The sequence below is a fragment of the Plutella xylostella genome, chromosome 25, assembly GCF_932276165.1.
Source record: "Plutella xylostella chromosome 25, ilPluXylo3.1, whole genome shotgun sequence".
Classification (NCBI taxonomy): domain Eukaryota; kingdom Metazoa; phylum Arthropoda; class Insecta; order Lepidoptera; family Plutellidae; genus Plutella; species Plutella xylostella.
The window spans coordinates 1,535,080-1,551,676 of NC_064005.1; the positions used below are offsets into that span (position 1 = coordinate 1,535,080).

General features: G+C 38.2%; 1 protein-coding gene across 1 annotated transcript in view; it reads right to left on the reverse strand.

The window, feature by feature from the left end:
- Positions 1-16,213, reverse strand: part of LOC105387278 (cell growth regulator with RING finger domain protein 1) — a 54,657-nt gene extending 38,444 nt beyond the window's left edge. The window contains exons 1-3 of the mRNA XM_048630094.1: positions 15,688-16,213; positions 11,488-11,630; positions 397-521 (exon numbers count right to left, since the gene is read on the reverse strand). Of these exons, the coding sequence (XP_048486051.1) occupies positions 397-521; positions 11,488-11,630; positions 15,688-15,785 (366 nt within the window). The 5' untranslated portion in view covers positions 15,786-16,213. The remainder of the gene's footprint in view (positions 1-396; positions 522-11,487; positions 11,631-15,687) is intronic.
- Between the last annotated feature and the right edge of the window lie 384 nt (positions 16,214-16,597).

A 16,597-nucleotide genomic window follows, 5' to 3' on the forward strand; every position in this document is an offset into this window, starting at 1 on the left:
TTGTATTGTATCACAGAGACCTTCACACGCGCTTCAGCGCACTGTTGACGCCACGCTGCAGTGGACACCTGCAGTATGAGCACACTGACCTGACGAACTGCCTCGAGGCGAGGATGTCGGGCAGCGAGCCCCACAGCGTGGCGTGCAGGTCCCGCGCCGGCGCGCCCCACCACGCCGCGTGCCAGTAGCGCACTGTTGAAGATACGCTGCAGGGGACACCTGCAGTATGAGCACACTGACCTGACGAACTGCCTCGAGGCGAGGATGTCGGGCAGCGAGCCCCACAGCGTGGCGTGCAGGTCCCGCGCCGGCGCGCCCCACCACGCCGCGTGCCAGTAGCGCACTGTTGAAGATACGCTGCAGGGGACACCTGCAGTATGAGCACACTGACCTGACGAACTGCCTCGAGGCGAGGATGTCGGGCAGCGAGCCCCACAGCGTGGCGTGCAGGTCCCGCGCCGGCGCGCCCCACCACGCCGCGTGCCAGTAGCGCACTGTTGAAGATACGCTGCAGTGGACACCTGCAACAAGAGGAGACATGGTTGAAGACCAGGGTATAAGTCTGACATGTCTGTAAAATGAGCGGCCTACTTCTGACACCTGGGACAAGAGGAAACATGGTTGAAGACTGTGGCATGTGTGTATCACGTGAGCGTGAGCGGTCTATTTCTGCCACAAATGTTGAAAAGGATCCCTAAAGCATCTATCAGAAGTGGGATAATGGAGTCGGTACAAGCATGGCAAAAACCGATTACCAGTTAGCAGATACCAGGGTAAAGGAGCTATCAAGTGGAGACCACGAACAGGCAACTCTAGAGTGAGATGCTTTCCGGCCCGCTGGACTGACGACCTTGGATAGGTAGCCGATAGTGGCTGAATAAGGAATACGGACAGTATTGTTCTTGGCATAAGCCCATGTCTAGCAGCGGTCGATTACGGGCTGATGATGATGATCCTGACACCGACTGATGGGTGTGATGTTTACTCCTGCATCTTATATGTCACAAAGATGGTGAACACATTAAGCAAAAATAATAGAACGTGATATCATCGCTGACTGGAATATGAATTAAATTTTACAACTGTGTTGTATTTACGTCCTACTTTTGCAAATGATTTTAATTACAAGATCGTAAATCAAAATGACCATAACGTGTAATAATAGCGTTTTTAAAAGCGGAAAGTCTAGCTGATCAAATTGTGTATTCAAACACAAAATTCTTTGGCTCAGAAATCCCGGGACAATATTTGTGCAAAACAAACGAGTGCAAGAATTTCCTTATTTGTGGACACACAGGGTCCTGCGAGTGTTGGTTCAGTGAATCATTGATTATATTGTGTATTATAAACACAAAAATGTGTTTCTGCCTCTGCAGTGTGACTACGTTGGGCCGAAAGGTAATTGCAATATATTACTGTATTATTTTTGAAGACATGACATGACATGTAAGTGAAAAATCTTTATGGGTCTTTAAAATTCGCTTTAGTTACAGTCTTTAACAAACAATTTATATCGTCACGAAACTAAAGCCAGAAGATGTGCAGTTGCTAATGGAATCGCAACATCTTAGGTAAGGTATTGTCTTTTATTTGACGAGATACATAGAGATAGGTTGTAGATAGAACGGTAGCATCGGCTGCTTCCGTATAACCTTATCAACAAAACGAATCTCGCGGTCAAAAGCTAGTAATTCCACATTTATAATCTGTAATACTCGTAAATGTACATAACTACATACCATTAATGCTTTCAGCAAATAATATGCAGATTTATTTTAATCCCAAGTGGCGATTAATTCCACAAGTCGATTGCTAGTACATATTAATATTTACGTGTGTTTACACTTTTGAGTGTTTACCGCTATCAACTGTGGGTAGCGGAGGGTGTTGACACTGGTGACGGCAATGCTAAGGCCACTCCATACATGGGGGTCACTCCAAATTGCAAAAAAGTAAGTTTTGGAGAGCTGCTGAGCTAATAATTTAGATTAGATTGACAATATACAAACAAGATCAGTGTCAGTGCGAACGATGACAAATAACACCCACTTCTACCAGCTAAAACTGAGCACTAATTTTCAATGAATTCGTTTCGAAGATTTGTGACTTTAGCCATCGGTTGTTATTATGTTGTTATTGGTTGTTTTTGAATGTGCATCTTGTTCGTACATATCGTTAATCTAAGGCTAACAGCGACGCTCTTGTTGTTCTAAATATAAATAAATGTTTTTTTAAACGAGCCGCTTGAAAGCTCTCGTTCGATCGTTTTGTTGTCAAGCTGGAATCGCCCCCCAGTGCGTGCGATTAATTCGCATGTAAAGATTCGTCCGCGAATAAATGTGGGCAGATAAAGATAAGTGTGGGTGTTAATATAAACATTCATGAACATAATACACTCACGGGCAATGAAAAGGTTCCACTTAGAAAAACACAAAATTATGCCTAAACGGAAAAGGCTAGGTTAATGACGCATCCTGCAATATTGAAGAACATTTAATAGAGCATCAGGATATTGCAAACTGAAAACGGTAATATTTTGATCAAATTTTAAATGAAATATTGAAAACGTAGGGTTATTTGGTGTCGATATTTTGTGAGTGGAACTTTTTCATTGCCCGTGAGTGTATTATGTAAATAGAGTGTAGGTAGATGAAAGTCTCTTTCTTAACTTCTGCCAAAACAGCAACCAGGACCCTATTTACAAAATTTTACGACCTAACTTAATAATAATAACATTATGATTCAAACAGTTTTGTCTGTAAGGTGTAGGGAAGGAACCTAACATTTACTGCCCCACGCCACTAGTTTACGACTGATAGTTTTATTTGTAGCAACAACCTATAAAAAACACATAAACTATGATTCTTGTGTCGTTTGTTTACAAAATATCATAACCACAATGTCATAATAACACGGCGAGCCACGTGATTGATAGAGTTTCATTACTCGCGCACTTAGATTAACAATATTCGAATAAGATGGTGAGTCAGATACAAAAACTAAGCAAACTGTCCGCATTGTGGTTACTGTCAAACCGTTTTAAGGTTAACCAATAATCATCGTACCAAAGAATAAAGTTACAAATCTTCATCATATACATATACTCTGTCCATCTTATTTATGGTTTTTTGACGTTTGCTTATGTCTTTTCGTAATTCATAATATGTAAGGGATTTCGAATGTCAAAAAACCAATAATAAAATAGACAGAGTATATAACCGAACTAACCCAAGATAAGAGCTCAGTGGTAGATTAAGTAGGGTGTTGTTTGTCGAGACGTTTCTTTTGAACTGATACTCCATCTAGTTCGTATATTGTTAATCTAAGCTCGCGCGGCATATCATTACCACGCCATGATGCGTGCTTGATCATCAAGTCATCACAAATTCACGGCGGTTGCACATGTTGTACTTGTAACTAATCATTTGATGCTCTGATGTTATAATGATCAACCTTTCGTTAATCAACCCTTATTCCAATACCGTCACTATACAACATTGTAACGGGCCTACCCAGTTCCTCACTTCCACTAGCTTAAGTTGAAAATTACAGATATTAACTACGTCATCCGCTGAAGTATCTTTTAATAAGATTTTTAATGTAATGAGTTTTAATACAAACTTTTATAAATGCTTGAACGCTCAAGTACCCAATATTTTTTTTTACAAGGATACTCAATTTGAAACACCGCTCTAAAACTTTTGCAGAGTGAAGAAATAAATTCAAAAAGTTAGTATCACGATCTATGTTTCCAACCGCCCATGCTAAGCCCGAGAGCATAGCATGACCTAATACCGGCAACTAGTTATAGTAGTTTGCAATAGAAACCAGCAATCATGTAAACAAATATGGCGGACTGACATTGACAGCGTATTGTTTATGCCCATAGTGATGTTATAGTGTTCTAATTAGATTAAATATATAAGCCATAGACTATAAAATAAAACTGATTATATATAAATAAAGTGTTTATGTTTATTAAAACAAATTTAAATCTTCGTCTTCGTCATCATCACTATCAGAAGTCGCCGGTGACCGTAATTATAAATGGAACCACTGTGTCATCGCTTGCCGTGTCTAAAATGCCGTCGAGCTTTTTCATTACTTCCTCTTCCTTTTTTTGTTTTGGTTAATTATATTAAGCTCTTGAAAAATTTTTTTTATTGTATTCAAATAATATTAAATTAAAATAATTTATTGAATTAAAAATAAAAGATAACTTCAGATTACGAACAACACTAAGGGTGGCTGTTACGAACTTCTATTTAAATACTACATAAATTCATTTAGCTAATTTCGTTTAATGCACTAAACAATTTTATCCTAAACATGTTTAGCTTCATAATTCACCATGGTCTTTTGATTACTATTTAGTTAAATGCGTTTATCATCCTGCGATTTGTTATTTACGTTCAGTTCCACATCTTTTAATGAGAGACTTCATATTTTTTATTGAACATTCGAAACGACTCAGCGTAAAACGGAGTCAATCTATCAATTTCAAACATAGAGAAAATAACACTACTTATTTCAAAACAAAACTTATTTCGGCTTTCACCGCGTGGTGGTGTTTGTATTTATTTGTTGTTGTGATTTCAAAGTAAAATGAATAGTCAAGCAACTTCTTCTCGTGTTCGTGCCCCTAATTTTACAAGGGAAGAACAAGATTTATTGTGCAATGTATTGGAACCATACTTGCACATTATAGAGAGCAAAAAAACGTTGTTCCTGAATGGTATCAGGAGATTTAATGTATACTTTATACAATAATGCTATTGCATGAGTAACTCTATGAATGATTCTGCAAGCTGTTGGTTCTTCCACACCTATCACATCTCCACAAGTAATTAACTGACTGCCAGTTGCATAATATCGGAGTGTGCATAACAACTGGTTCATTGGAGTAACTGCATTATTTCTGTAACAATAATTATAGGTATAAATAAAAGTATAAGATAATTATGTAGTCAGATAACTTTATTATTTCAATACCTTAGCTACTTACCGGGTAGAAATAAATTCAAGATGATGTTGAATTTCTTGTAGTAGAAGCGATACAGTTTAGCGAGCGGTGGTAGCTCAGTCGGGTAAGCGCCCGCTTCTCACGCCAGAGATGCGGTTTCAAATCCCGGCGCTGCCATGTACCAATGAGTTCTTTTAACTTAAGTACAATGTATATCATCGCTCTTACGGTGAAGGAAAACATCGTGAGGAAACCTGCATATCTAGATCTAGCACATCTAGATATGTGAACCCACCAACCCGCAGTGGACCAGGGTGGTGGGAAATGGTCCAAGCTTAGGAAGGCAGTTTAGACCTTGGGGATATGCACAAAGGTTCCACTCGAGAGAGCCAGGTGCAGGTACTTACACCCCCACAGAGAATATAATAGAATAGAATAGCGATACAGTTTGTTTTGTCAAACGAAATCTCATAACAATTTTTTTATCCGGTACTGTCTCAAATAAGTTAGTTCTTTCTGCAATATAGCGTAATGAGCGAGGTCTATTCATATAGAGAACTAATTCTTCATCATCATCATCAAACAAAATATCCCACAAATCCATTATTTATTAGATAACCTCAACATAACCTCTGAACAATGACCTCTGAATCTCTCACAGACAACAACTAGACATTACTGAGGAAAAATGCTAGAAATGGAAAAGTTCTCTTGACAGCCGGTCGGTCAGCTGTTCGCCGCGACTGACGCCATGACAAGCGTAAATGTGTTTAGTAAAGTTAAATAGCCATTTGACCGCATTTAGGTTTAACAGATTACTAATCATATTTAAGTCGTGGTAAAAGATGTTTTACGAAATTTTATTTCAAATTGTGTTTAAATAAAAAGTTAAATACATTTATCACTTTGATAAAAGCCACCCTAACTTTTCAATGACTTATAGAGTTCGATGAGTAAAAAACTAAGATGACAGCTTGTCAAATACTTGGAAATTTTTACGTTGCAAATGTTTTAACAAATTTAACTTATAAATACAAGTTAAATCGTGTTGAAGATAATGTGAAAACAATGGTGCGTTCGTTGAAATCAGACTATGTTCATAATTGATCGTCAAATGTATATGATTACGGAGTAATCGTGACAATTTGGTTTGTTTACATGATTGCTGGTTTCTATTGCAAACTACTATACTTTCAGGAAGTGGGAGGAGACTACTTTTTTCAATAAGTCCGCTTGTTTACCGGTTCGTTAGCGAGGCGGATGAAGTTTTTTATGAAGCCGCTTTGTCATACAAATTTGTGTGTATTGTTACTTTTATTTTCGCTATTCCTTTACCGAAGTGTTTTCATTAGTGACCACTTGTTATGTTGATGTGATATGATGAGTAAAATATCTTGGTTTTTTGGTTTGGTAGTTTTTTGGGCTTCCTCAATGGGGCACTGGGATTTCCTCATTAACATTATGTTGTTTTTTAGGTAAACGGGAAATGGCAGGTGTGACTTCCGAAGTTCCGAGTCATGGCTGATCTCATAAATAAGTACCTACCAACATCGTCGTAGTTACATTTTCATTGGTTTAATTTTTTTTTTAATCGAAGCACTTGGAATGCTGTGCTAGCGCATGCAAACACATTTATTATTTATATTTTGAGTTTTATTGCAGTGTAAAAACATTTACAGCTGTTAGTAAATTTCACAGTATGTAACTACATAAAATGCATATAATACTCAATGATATCAAGATTTAATACTAAGCTACCGCTCGCCGCTAGGTGCAAAACAGTTTGGCTTCTTTTAAAATAAATATAACGATGTCGATGTCGGTATTAGCAAAAGCGATAAAAACCACGCGTGCCGAAATTTGTATAGGAATTATTATTTTTGACACTGATATTGAACATAATTGATATAACTAAATATCGAGCAACAGTGCTTTGTAATAGTCCAGCCATGTCAATGTCAGAAATTACAAAACACTGTTGCTGATGATGATGAAGAATAAACTTTTTTTGGTGTTACATATTGTGTTTAATTTGCAAAGTTAGATTTTAATCGGACTCTACCTGTAGGAAAATTTACATTTTTTTATCAGTGTACGCTATTCATGCTATGTAAATATTCCAAATGTTAAAATAATACCATCCCAGTTGTGCGACAGATCTGGAAACATCTGTGGGACGACGACCTTATTTCGAGAATGTCGCACAGTAAACACACACCGAGGAGCGAGGGCTTCCAGTGCACATGCACCGGGATTGTGGTGTACCGAACGCGGTGATAACCCTTCTGAAACGTTGCAACATACAGGGTGTTCTAAAAGTGGTAGGTATACTAAGCCGAAGGGGTTGATTCAGGGGGTCATTCTGAAAAACTATCGTTCCACCTACAAAGTTTGGAAATTCGCGAAAACACTAAAAAAAATGATTTTATTTCTATACAAAGCGAATTTTCAAGTCATAAAACAAGGGTTGTTCATAATAATGATCCCCTGAGACAAACTTTCCGGCTTAGTAAACTTTTTTTAACAGCCTGTAGGTATATTATACAATGATTAACTAAGGTACGCTTTTCGTCCGGGTTCGATAAATAAATCTCGGTTGTTTCACGTGTGGCCCGCACGATAACAAGGCAAGTTGTTGTTCCATTGCTGTGGCCTAATATTTTAAATTGCCAACTGCGACAACGTTTATTAATATAAATTGGGTTTCCTGCTTATTTTTGTTACTGTAAGTATATTTGTAGATGCCACATCTATGTTATCAGACAAATCATACGTTAATGTGTAAAGTAGGAAGGTACATACTTATTACTAATTCAATACCTATAAGTTAAATATGTTTTCACACGCAAACAGTGGCAGGTAAGCTGGACCTGGGGATCTATCGCAAAGTCGAAACGAAGTAATATTATTATTTACGAAATTCGATCGATTCGAATTCAATCCAATTCGAATCCGAAAACCGTTGTCAAAACAATTTCGCGATAGGGGGACTGATTTTGATATTTTTTCAAGATCAAGAGATCGATTGCGCCTTCTAATTTGAGAAAACATAGCAATTTTTATTCCCAGTATTTTCAAACCTTTTGAGGTCAGAGGCAGTCAGAGACCATCTTGAGTAATACAAAAATGCAATTACTTCTTCGTATTAGCTCGTCCCGCTCCCACTGCAATGCGGCAGTGGACTATTAAGCCTCAAGGCTCGCTCCAAATTTTGTATATTATATACTCTCACGAGCAATGAAAAAGTTCCAGTGAGAAAAGCACCAAATTATCAATTTGTAATATTTGTACAATAAAGAATTAAATTAATAAATTAAAATTACTCCTAAACAGAAAGGGATATATGATGCTGTCTGCAATATCAATCAGAATATTACCAACTAAGAAAGTAAATATTTTATATATCAAAAGCAATCATAGCAAGCTCATCTCTGGAGCGGTGGTAGCTCAGTCGGGTAAGCGCCCGCTTCTCACGTCGAATCCCGGCGCTGACATGTACCAATGAGTTATTTTAACTTAAGTACAATGTATACCATCGCTCTTACGGTGAAGGAAAACATCGTGAGGAAACCTGCATATCTAGATCTAGCACATCTAGATATGTGAACCCACCAACCCGCAGTGGACCAGCGTGGTGGGAAATGGTCCAAGCTTAGGAAGGCAGTTTAGACCTTGGGGATATGCACATTGCACAAAGGTTCCATTTGAGAGAGCCAGGTACAGGTACTTACACCCCCACTGAGAATAGAATAGAAGCTTATCTCTGGAAGAAGAGCACCCTCAAAGCACTACTTGTATGACGTTAATGTCCGATCAAGCACCACAGTATATCACTGGGTCACGATAACCGAGTGTTTGCGTGTGCCATTTGTATCCCACTTCAGCCCACGTCTGTGCAAACACCGACCGAATAACCGTTTGAATAAATATGTACTGTTGACACGCGTGTGTTGTTTGCTGAATTATTGCAATTTGTGGGTTTCGATAGATGGACAGTGTGCGAATCACGAATATTGTCGACTCTAGTCGATAGTATTTTGATATGCGGTCCACTGAAGGTTGTATGCGTTTTATTAGTTTCTAAATTTACCGAAAGGGGCGCTCATCAAGATGTCATACAAATTGCTAACGAAAAGAGTCGTCAATATTCGTGATTGGCACACATTTTGAGGATAGCGTCCGCAGGCTATGATCCAACAAGCGTAGAAGGTACTTCGGAGCCCTAAGACCTTACTACTAGGTATTAGGAAGTAGGTTCTAAAAGTTTTAATTATCATGACTATTGCCCTGGCACTTTTTAGAAGAGTGGCTTTTAAACAAGAGATATTATTTTCAAAAAAGCTGCTTTAAGCCTCGCACAGGCATACACAGTAGCGAAAGAAAACACCATTGTATCGCCTCCTTGAAGAAGCCCCAGATCTTAAAAAAGGGAAACCCTATAATATTTTATGGCAAATTCATAGTTTTCCTCATTCACTGCCAACGATCAAGATTACGCACGTAAACACGAAGATACTAATTATCGCACTATTATGTCACTACATCACACTTTTTTTTTCCCAATCATATTTGAAATATTTTCCTTAACATCACTTTGAAAAAACGATTGTGAATTGGGGGTAAATCAGCATACTTACTTATCTTTTACATACCTACTTGAATTTGCACAAAAGTTAACTGGTGTGTAAACAAGAACTCTTTAAAAGAACAGTAACATACATAGGTACTCAAATTACATTCTACAGAAGAAACCAACATTTGGGACAATGAACAATGGCATATCGCAAGACGCTGTCACATTCACACCAGAGTCCCGCGTTCATTACCCGACACGCTGATGAATGGAAACTAGTGGCAACAAAAACGGTTTATCAATTTATAGTAGCATTACAGCCTGAGGTGATACTGATTACAATGTAATTATGAAATGGTTACATTTTCTCTATTTTTATTGGAATTAGGTGACAAGTCCTAGACGAGTTCTAGTTTGTCACCGACACGCTAAGCCGAATGGACTTCGAAAATGAAGATAGATTGACTTGTACGATGTTTGTCCTAGACGTTAACCGATTTTGATGTAGTTTTCAGGTATTTGTTATTAATGAACCAGTGCTAGGGCATGGGCATGAGCTTGCTGTTGCAAATAACGGTTGTACTCGTATTGTGCTCAGAGATCAAAGGTTGACAAATCATCTTGAACTTATGCTTACAATATGGTGCAAATCGAGGAAAATCTTCTTCTTTTTCATAATGGCCGACAAACTGTGTGACCGCTACTGAATGGACATTTTGAGGCTGGAAACAACCAGTGACCCGTCGATTCCCGGACTAATTAATGACAATTGAAATCAATTATGTCCCGGTCGATAACACGATACGGCGACGAGACATTCAAGAAATTGGGAAAATTTCTTCAATTGTATCTATATTACAAGGATTCACCATACTTTAATCTTACATTTGACGTATACCTATTGGATTTGAATCGAACCTTCGAATCAAGTGTAAGGCTGTTTTAACGTGATGAAATCCGCTTGATCTTAAAAACAGCACTCGGCCGTTTTTAATTTAATTGATTGCGATCGCTACACTGCGGGCGCTACACAGGTTCATTATCGACGTCGATGAACTATTTTAATGCGCGTTCCACCAATCACAGCGTTCTATTTATGGCGAATCGCGATCAATCTACGTTTATCTACATCGATAACAAGCCCGTGTAGCGGCAGCTATGTGTTCTTTATTTCCAACGCTTCTTATTTTAACCGACTTCGAAAGAAACGAGGTTCTCTATTCGTCTGTATGTGTACTGTCATAACTCACCGTCATACCCGACGGGCTTGTCCTCCAGCAGCTTGCAGGTGAAGGGGATGTGCACGCGCTGCATCAGCAGGCGCGGCGGCTGCACGCCCCGCGGCCGCGGCGAGCGGGCCCCGAGCCCACGATGCCGGCACCACCGTGTGCTAGCTCTGTACCCTACTGTACCTACACTCGGGCCCTACTGTACCTACCGATTATGTAGATGACAAGGACTCATCATGCGTTTTTGGATTCGAATGACCCTTTGAATTAAGTGCCATATTGTTTGCGATCGCTACCGACATCGATAAACTCGTTCCCTTAACACAATGTCGTAATTGTAGTGAATCGCGATATAGTGACGTTTATCTACGTCGATAACGAAGACCAATTACAGCGCTGTATTTATGGCGAATCGTGATATAGTGACATTTATCTACGTCGATAACGAAGCCGTATAGCGTTCCATCAATCTCAGCGCTGTATTTATGGCGAATATCGATATAGTGACGTTTATCTATGTCGATAAACTCGATAAAGCACGTTCCACAAATCGCAGCGCTGTATTTATGGCGAATCGCGATAAAACTAGATTTATCTGCGTCGATAACGAACGCGTGTAGCGGCAGCTATGTCTTCTTCATTGCCAACGCTTCTCATTTAAACCGACTTCAAAATTAAGGAGGTTCTCAATTCGTCTGCATGTATATTCCGTCTCAACTCACCGTCGTACCCGACGGGCTTGTCCTCGAGCAGCTTGAAGGTGAAGGGGATGTGCACGCGCTGCATCAGCAGACGCGGCGGCTGCACGCCCCGCGGCCACGGCTCCCGGGCTCCCTCACCCACTATGCCGATCACCTCCATGTTCCTGTGGAGAAAGAGGGATAGCATGAGAGATGAATGGGGAGAGAGAGAGATGGGTGGTTGTTGCAGGGTTACGGATGGAGTCTACTATGCCTATCACCTCCATGTTCCTGTGGGAGAGGGATGGCGTGAGAGATGAGCTGAGAGAAAGATAGGAAGAGAGAGAGATGTGTAGTTGTTACAGGGTTACGGGTGGAGAGGAGATTCTGCTGACGGACATCATCATTGTGGAGGGGTTGCAATCCGGTCCGGCCGATTCAGTAATCCGGCGGATCCGGTATGTGTCAGCCGGATTAAAGATTGTACAGAACTACCACCCGTATTCATCATCATCAAAATTCAGCAAAGAGGGTCTTTTTTTTGCACTGCTCCAGCGGTGTTAACATACATGCGGAGTACGAGTGGGCATCGATTCAGCTCTGGAGGGTTACTCTATACTGACGAAAAAGGAACGAACGAGAGCTGTCTTGCAATCAGCACGTTTAATACAACATAAGCTCGCGCAGCATTTTTCAGTCATAAAGAGTGACTCCCAGGATCACTCGTTCTGAGATCACAGTCGTGAGCATATCATGAGCTCAATTGCATTGTATTATGTTTTACTATTAAACAGTGTCGTCATACTGAAAACTACGTTACAGTTACATGAATACACGCACGCAGCTTTACTATCACAGCTGAAAGACAAACACGAGGATGACATTGAAACTCAACTGAAAGCGTAAACAAGTCTATCTAAATACCTTAGGAATTCAATAATTTCAGATTCATCTAGTGTCCATTTTATTAAGATAGAATAAATCCTGCCAATCTTTAGCCAGCAGCGTCTTCCACTGCTGGATATAGTCCTATCCCAAGTCCCGAAAAGCTGGCCTTCCTTATCCAACAACTACCGACCTGCCGTCGTCGTCGGTCGAAGGCGTCCCACGCTAAGCTAACTGGCTAACCTCATCGTCCACGCACAATCTAATAGATCTCAACTAAATATTATTCATAAGCTTCATCATGAAAACAGGTTGTTGATACGATCTAGATCTTCCAGTCATAAATTTAGATCTAAACTCTTTTCCAACATAAATAAGGTGGGTTCATTTTCACCTTGGTTTATTTATCGGAGCTGAAAAGGTCTTGGACGGGGGCCAACGTACCTGCCATCGTCGTCTTAAAGTGACTCATTTAATTGATACAATGACTGAAACCTGTAGAACATTGAACAATACTTGAAACCAACGACACCTGAGTAAAATGTTTTTGTTAGTTGTGATGTTTTTTTATCTTGCTGATTTATATCTTTTTAGCGTATTTCAGCCATAATTTTAGTCAACGATATGTGACTAAAAGTGTAGCTGAAATAGGGTTTGTCACCTTGGCAAAAGGATCACCCAATAATACTGTCAGCTAAATGACCAGGGTGCTATGGACATAGAAAGATGCAGAATTGATACATGAGTTAGGGGACTCCTTTCAAGCACCCCCTGCATAAATAAATATGGGGATTTATTTGTAATATTAAGTAAACTAAAACATATACATATATTAATATTATAGTCTACTATGGACACTCCCAGATCCCAGGCTGGCACCCTTTAAAATGCATGTCCAAAAGATTTGTAGGAAAAATAAATTACACCATACAAAAATACAGTTTTTGACTACCTGTGATTTATTCTCCAATATTGGCAGTGTACTGGCAGGATGAAGAAGGATGTACAAAAAGTGTTATGCTGCTCTTTGACAGAGGCCTATGTCCATCAGTGAATGTAACATAAGGACTGATGATGATGACAATCACACATAGCTGTAAGAAATTACTTACATAGCTACAAAATGCATTAGTAACTCTCACATAGTATAATGCCTACTATAGACAAGTCAAGGGCATATAACGCCAGTAAAGTAATCCATATACATATTTCATAGAATTACACAACTGATATTTAAAATCTCCAATGTCAAGAGTGGTCTTGTGCAACATGTTTTAGTTACTAATAAAAAGCATTTCAATGCTAATTTTATTCAAAAATTCATGTTATTAGCAGTAAATAACTAAATAATACAAAAACAAGAAAAACTGTATGTCAGTTTACTCATAAAATGATATTTTTAGAATTAATTCTTTTAAAATAAATATGAAGGCACTAATGAAATAGACATACTGGATTAAATTGCATTTATTTTTGATACTTACATTAAACTTGATACTGTAAGAATTTATGAATTTAAAATGCTTTACTCATGTAGATTTAGTTTTCAACATAATATTAAAGTTTACAATTTTAATATTATTATTGATTCTATGTTTTTTACATGAGAGACTAATCCAAGTGCACTTTCACTAGTGTTATATTTGTATTTTATAATTGTACTATAATTTATTATAAAACAATAATATGAAATATTTCAGTAGTACAGTACCTACCAATAGATATTTATTTTAACACACATTACACACATAGGTCATTTAGGTCATACAGGCATTTCTCAATCAATACAATTAAAACCCTATTAAGAATGCAATGAGGACTGGTTTTATAACTTGCTTTGATGAATGTGCTCTAATAATAAAACTAGCATTCAGAACAATATTATCATTATTAGGGTTCCATAGACGAATTTCGAAAATAAATAAACCTTTATAGTTTTGGTTATGGCTTTGTGTCTGTCCTTGTGCATGTCACTATAACACTTTATTCCAAATAAGCTAAGCAATATTAAAAAACCCCAACTTTTGAAGCTGATTGTTATTTAAAATATGGCTAAGAACACTTGGGGAAACATTGCCTATGACCCAAATAAACAAATGCTGTTTGGGAGCTATGTTACCACAGACAGATAACCACATACATTCACAATACCTTCAACTTATAACACTCCTATTTTTCTGTAGGGTATCTATTAGGACTAAGTAGTTGAAACGATGTTGACGACGTTGATGGGTAGATATCACCATTATGATGGGTATAATATACAATGTGTGGGGTAGATGTCATCACATCATAACCCATCATGTCCCCACTGCTGGGGCACAGTTCTGCTTCCAATGAAGAAAGGGCTTTAGGCCTAGTCCACCACGCTGGTCACCATGCATCTAGCATTGAAGACTAATTTCAGCACAGGTATGTGTAGCCTATGTGAGCACAGCTTCACTTTTTAATTTAATAGCTGATGAATTTAGCATTTTAGATAAGGTTTAACTAAAGTAACAATTGATATAACATAGCTGTTATTTCAATCATAAAAATAGACTTTATCAGGTATTTTTATTCATTTTATTTACTAGTTAAAAGGTTATGGCAAATTATTCAATAAGAATTTAATAAAAAGTACTGTTTAATATTATATGCATTTGATTAAATAAAAAATCCTTTCAATGCGGTTGTCTGGAAGAGATTACTTTTAGTAATAAGGCCGCCAATTGTACTATTTATTTTCTTTTCTTTGTTTGTGGAACTGTTTCTTTTGTGTGCAATAAAGAGTATTTTATCTATATCTTTAAATATATTATAACAGTGCATAGCAACAGCAGCTTCATCCACCATCAATTAACCCATAAACTAAACTGTAATCAAACTGCGAGCAAAGAATATTAACTCATCCAAGGAATGTTAAAGCTAAAGATTGCATCCAGTGACGTGCCTTGGGAGAGGCCGTATCCAGCCGTGGACTGCTATAGGCTGATGATGATAGTGAAGGAATGTTTGATCAGTCCATAGGTTAATCTTCAGTGGATGAACAGTACATGCCAACATCATGAGAATTTGTAAAGGTTTCACAAGGCAAATTACTGAAATCATCACAAAATTGGTAATAACAATGTGATACTTGTTATCTTAGAGATAAGCTTATCACTTACTCAATAACACTAAATGGACTTGCTAATAATGAAATAATCATTTTATATTGCCTTTATTGCTTATGATCTTTATCATTATGTGCAATAACAGTCCTTAAACATCACAGAACACATCAACAACACTAGCTTTTGGACAGATGATTCCAGAAAATTTCACCCAACATTTTTGGTGCTAGACAGTTCTAGTTGGAATCTATTAGGACATTACCTGAGGAATATGACCAGCACAATGAACAGGGACACGAGGGCCGCTATCATGATGAAGATGTTCGGCAAGTCTGCCAGGGTCACCCCATAGGACCCCATCTTGCACTCACTCACTAATCACTCAACTTAGAAAACAACTCTTGGTGTAAGAGTGTATCTAAATATCAGTTCACATTTCGGACTGTTATCACGACCTTGCAAAGCGATCTATTTTGCAAATCCAAAAGAGATATTTCAACACAAAAAGCCAATTTTGCACGATTGCACCTTCTCACGTCCACAGCTGTGGATATCGGGACGACACTAAAGAATTAATGAAATAATTTATTCAGTGTTTTCATTTTGGGGCGCGTGGCACAATAACAAAAACAGTATCGTCGATTTAGCCGAAATTTAACAAACAAACCGAGCGCACGATAGCGAAGAACCACAACATTCGCTTTTATTTGACAGAATAAATTTTATCACAACAACACAATCGACACGACCGGCCGACATAGTGATGTGCACACAACTGACCATAGACAACAGCTGTCACTTGAGTTGAGTCGAGCTGAGAATCGATACTTGATTCGATCATTCAGTCAGTTATCATTAGAAGACAAGTCAATCCAGTATAATAATAATAATAAATAATAAATAAAATTTATTTTCAAATCAGTGTGTACATACAGTTTTCTAATTATGTTACTTAATTTAGTAGCTACACGTTATTGCACACAAAACAATTATGAGACCCTACTCCCTAATAAAGGGCATAGCCCTGTAGTTTTAGGATAAGTAGTGATTGCTCAACCCTTAACTGGTGACTTAGGTAGCTAAAACAAATTACCTAGTTTAATAAGTTACTTAAATTTAAATTTAACGTAGATTTAAAAAGTAAATCATACAGAAAAAGAAAAAGAAAAACA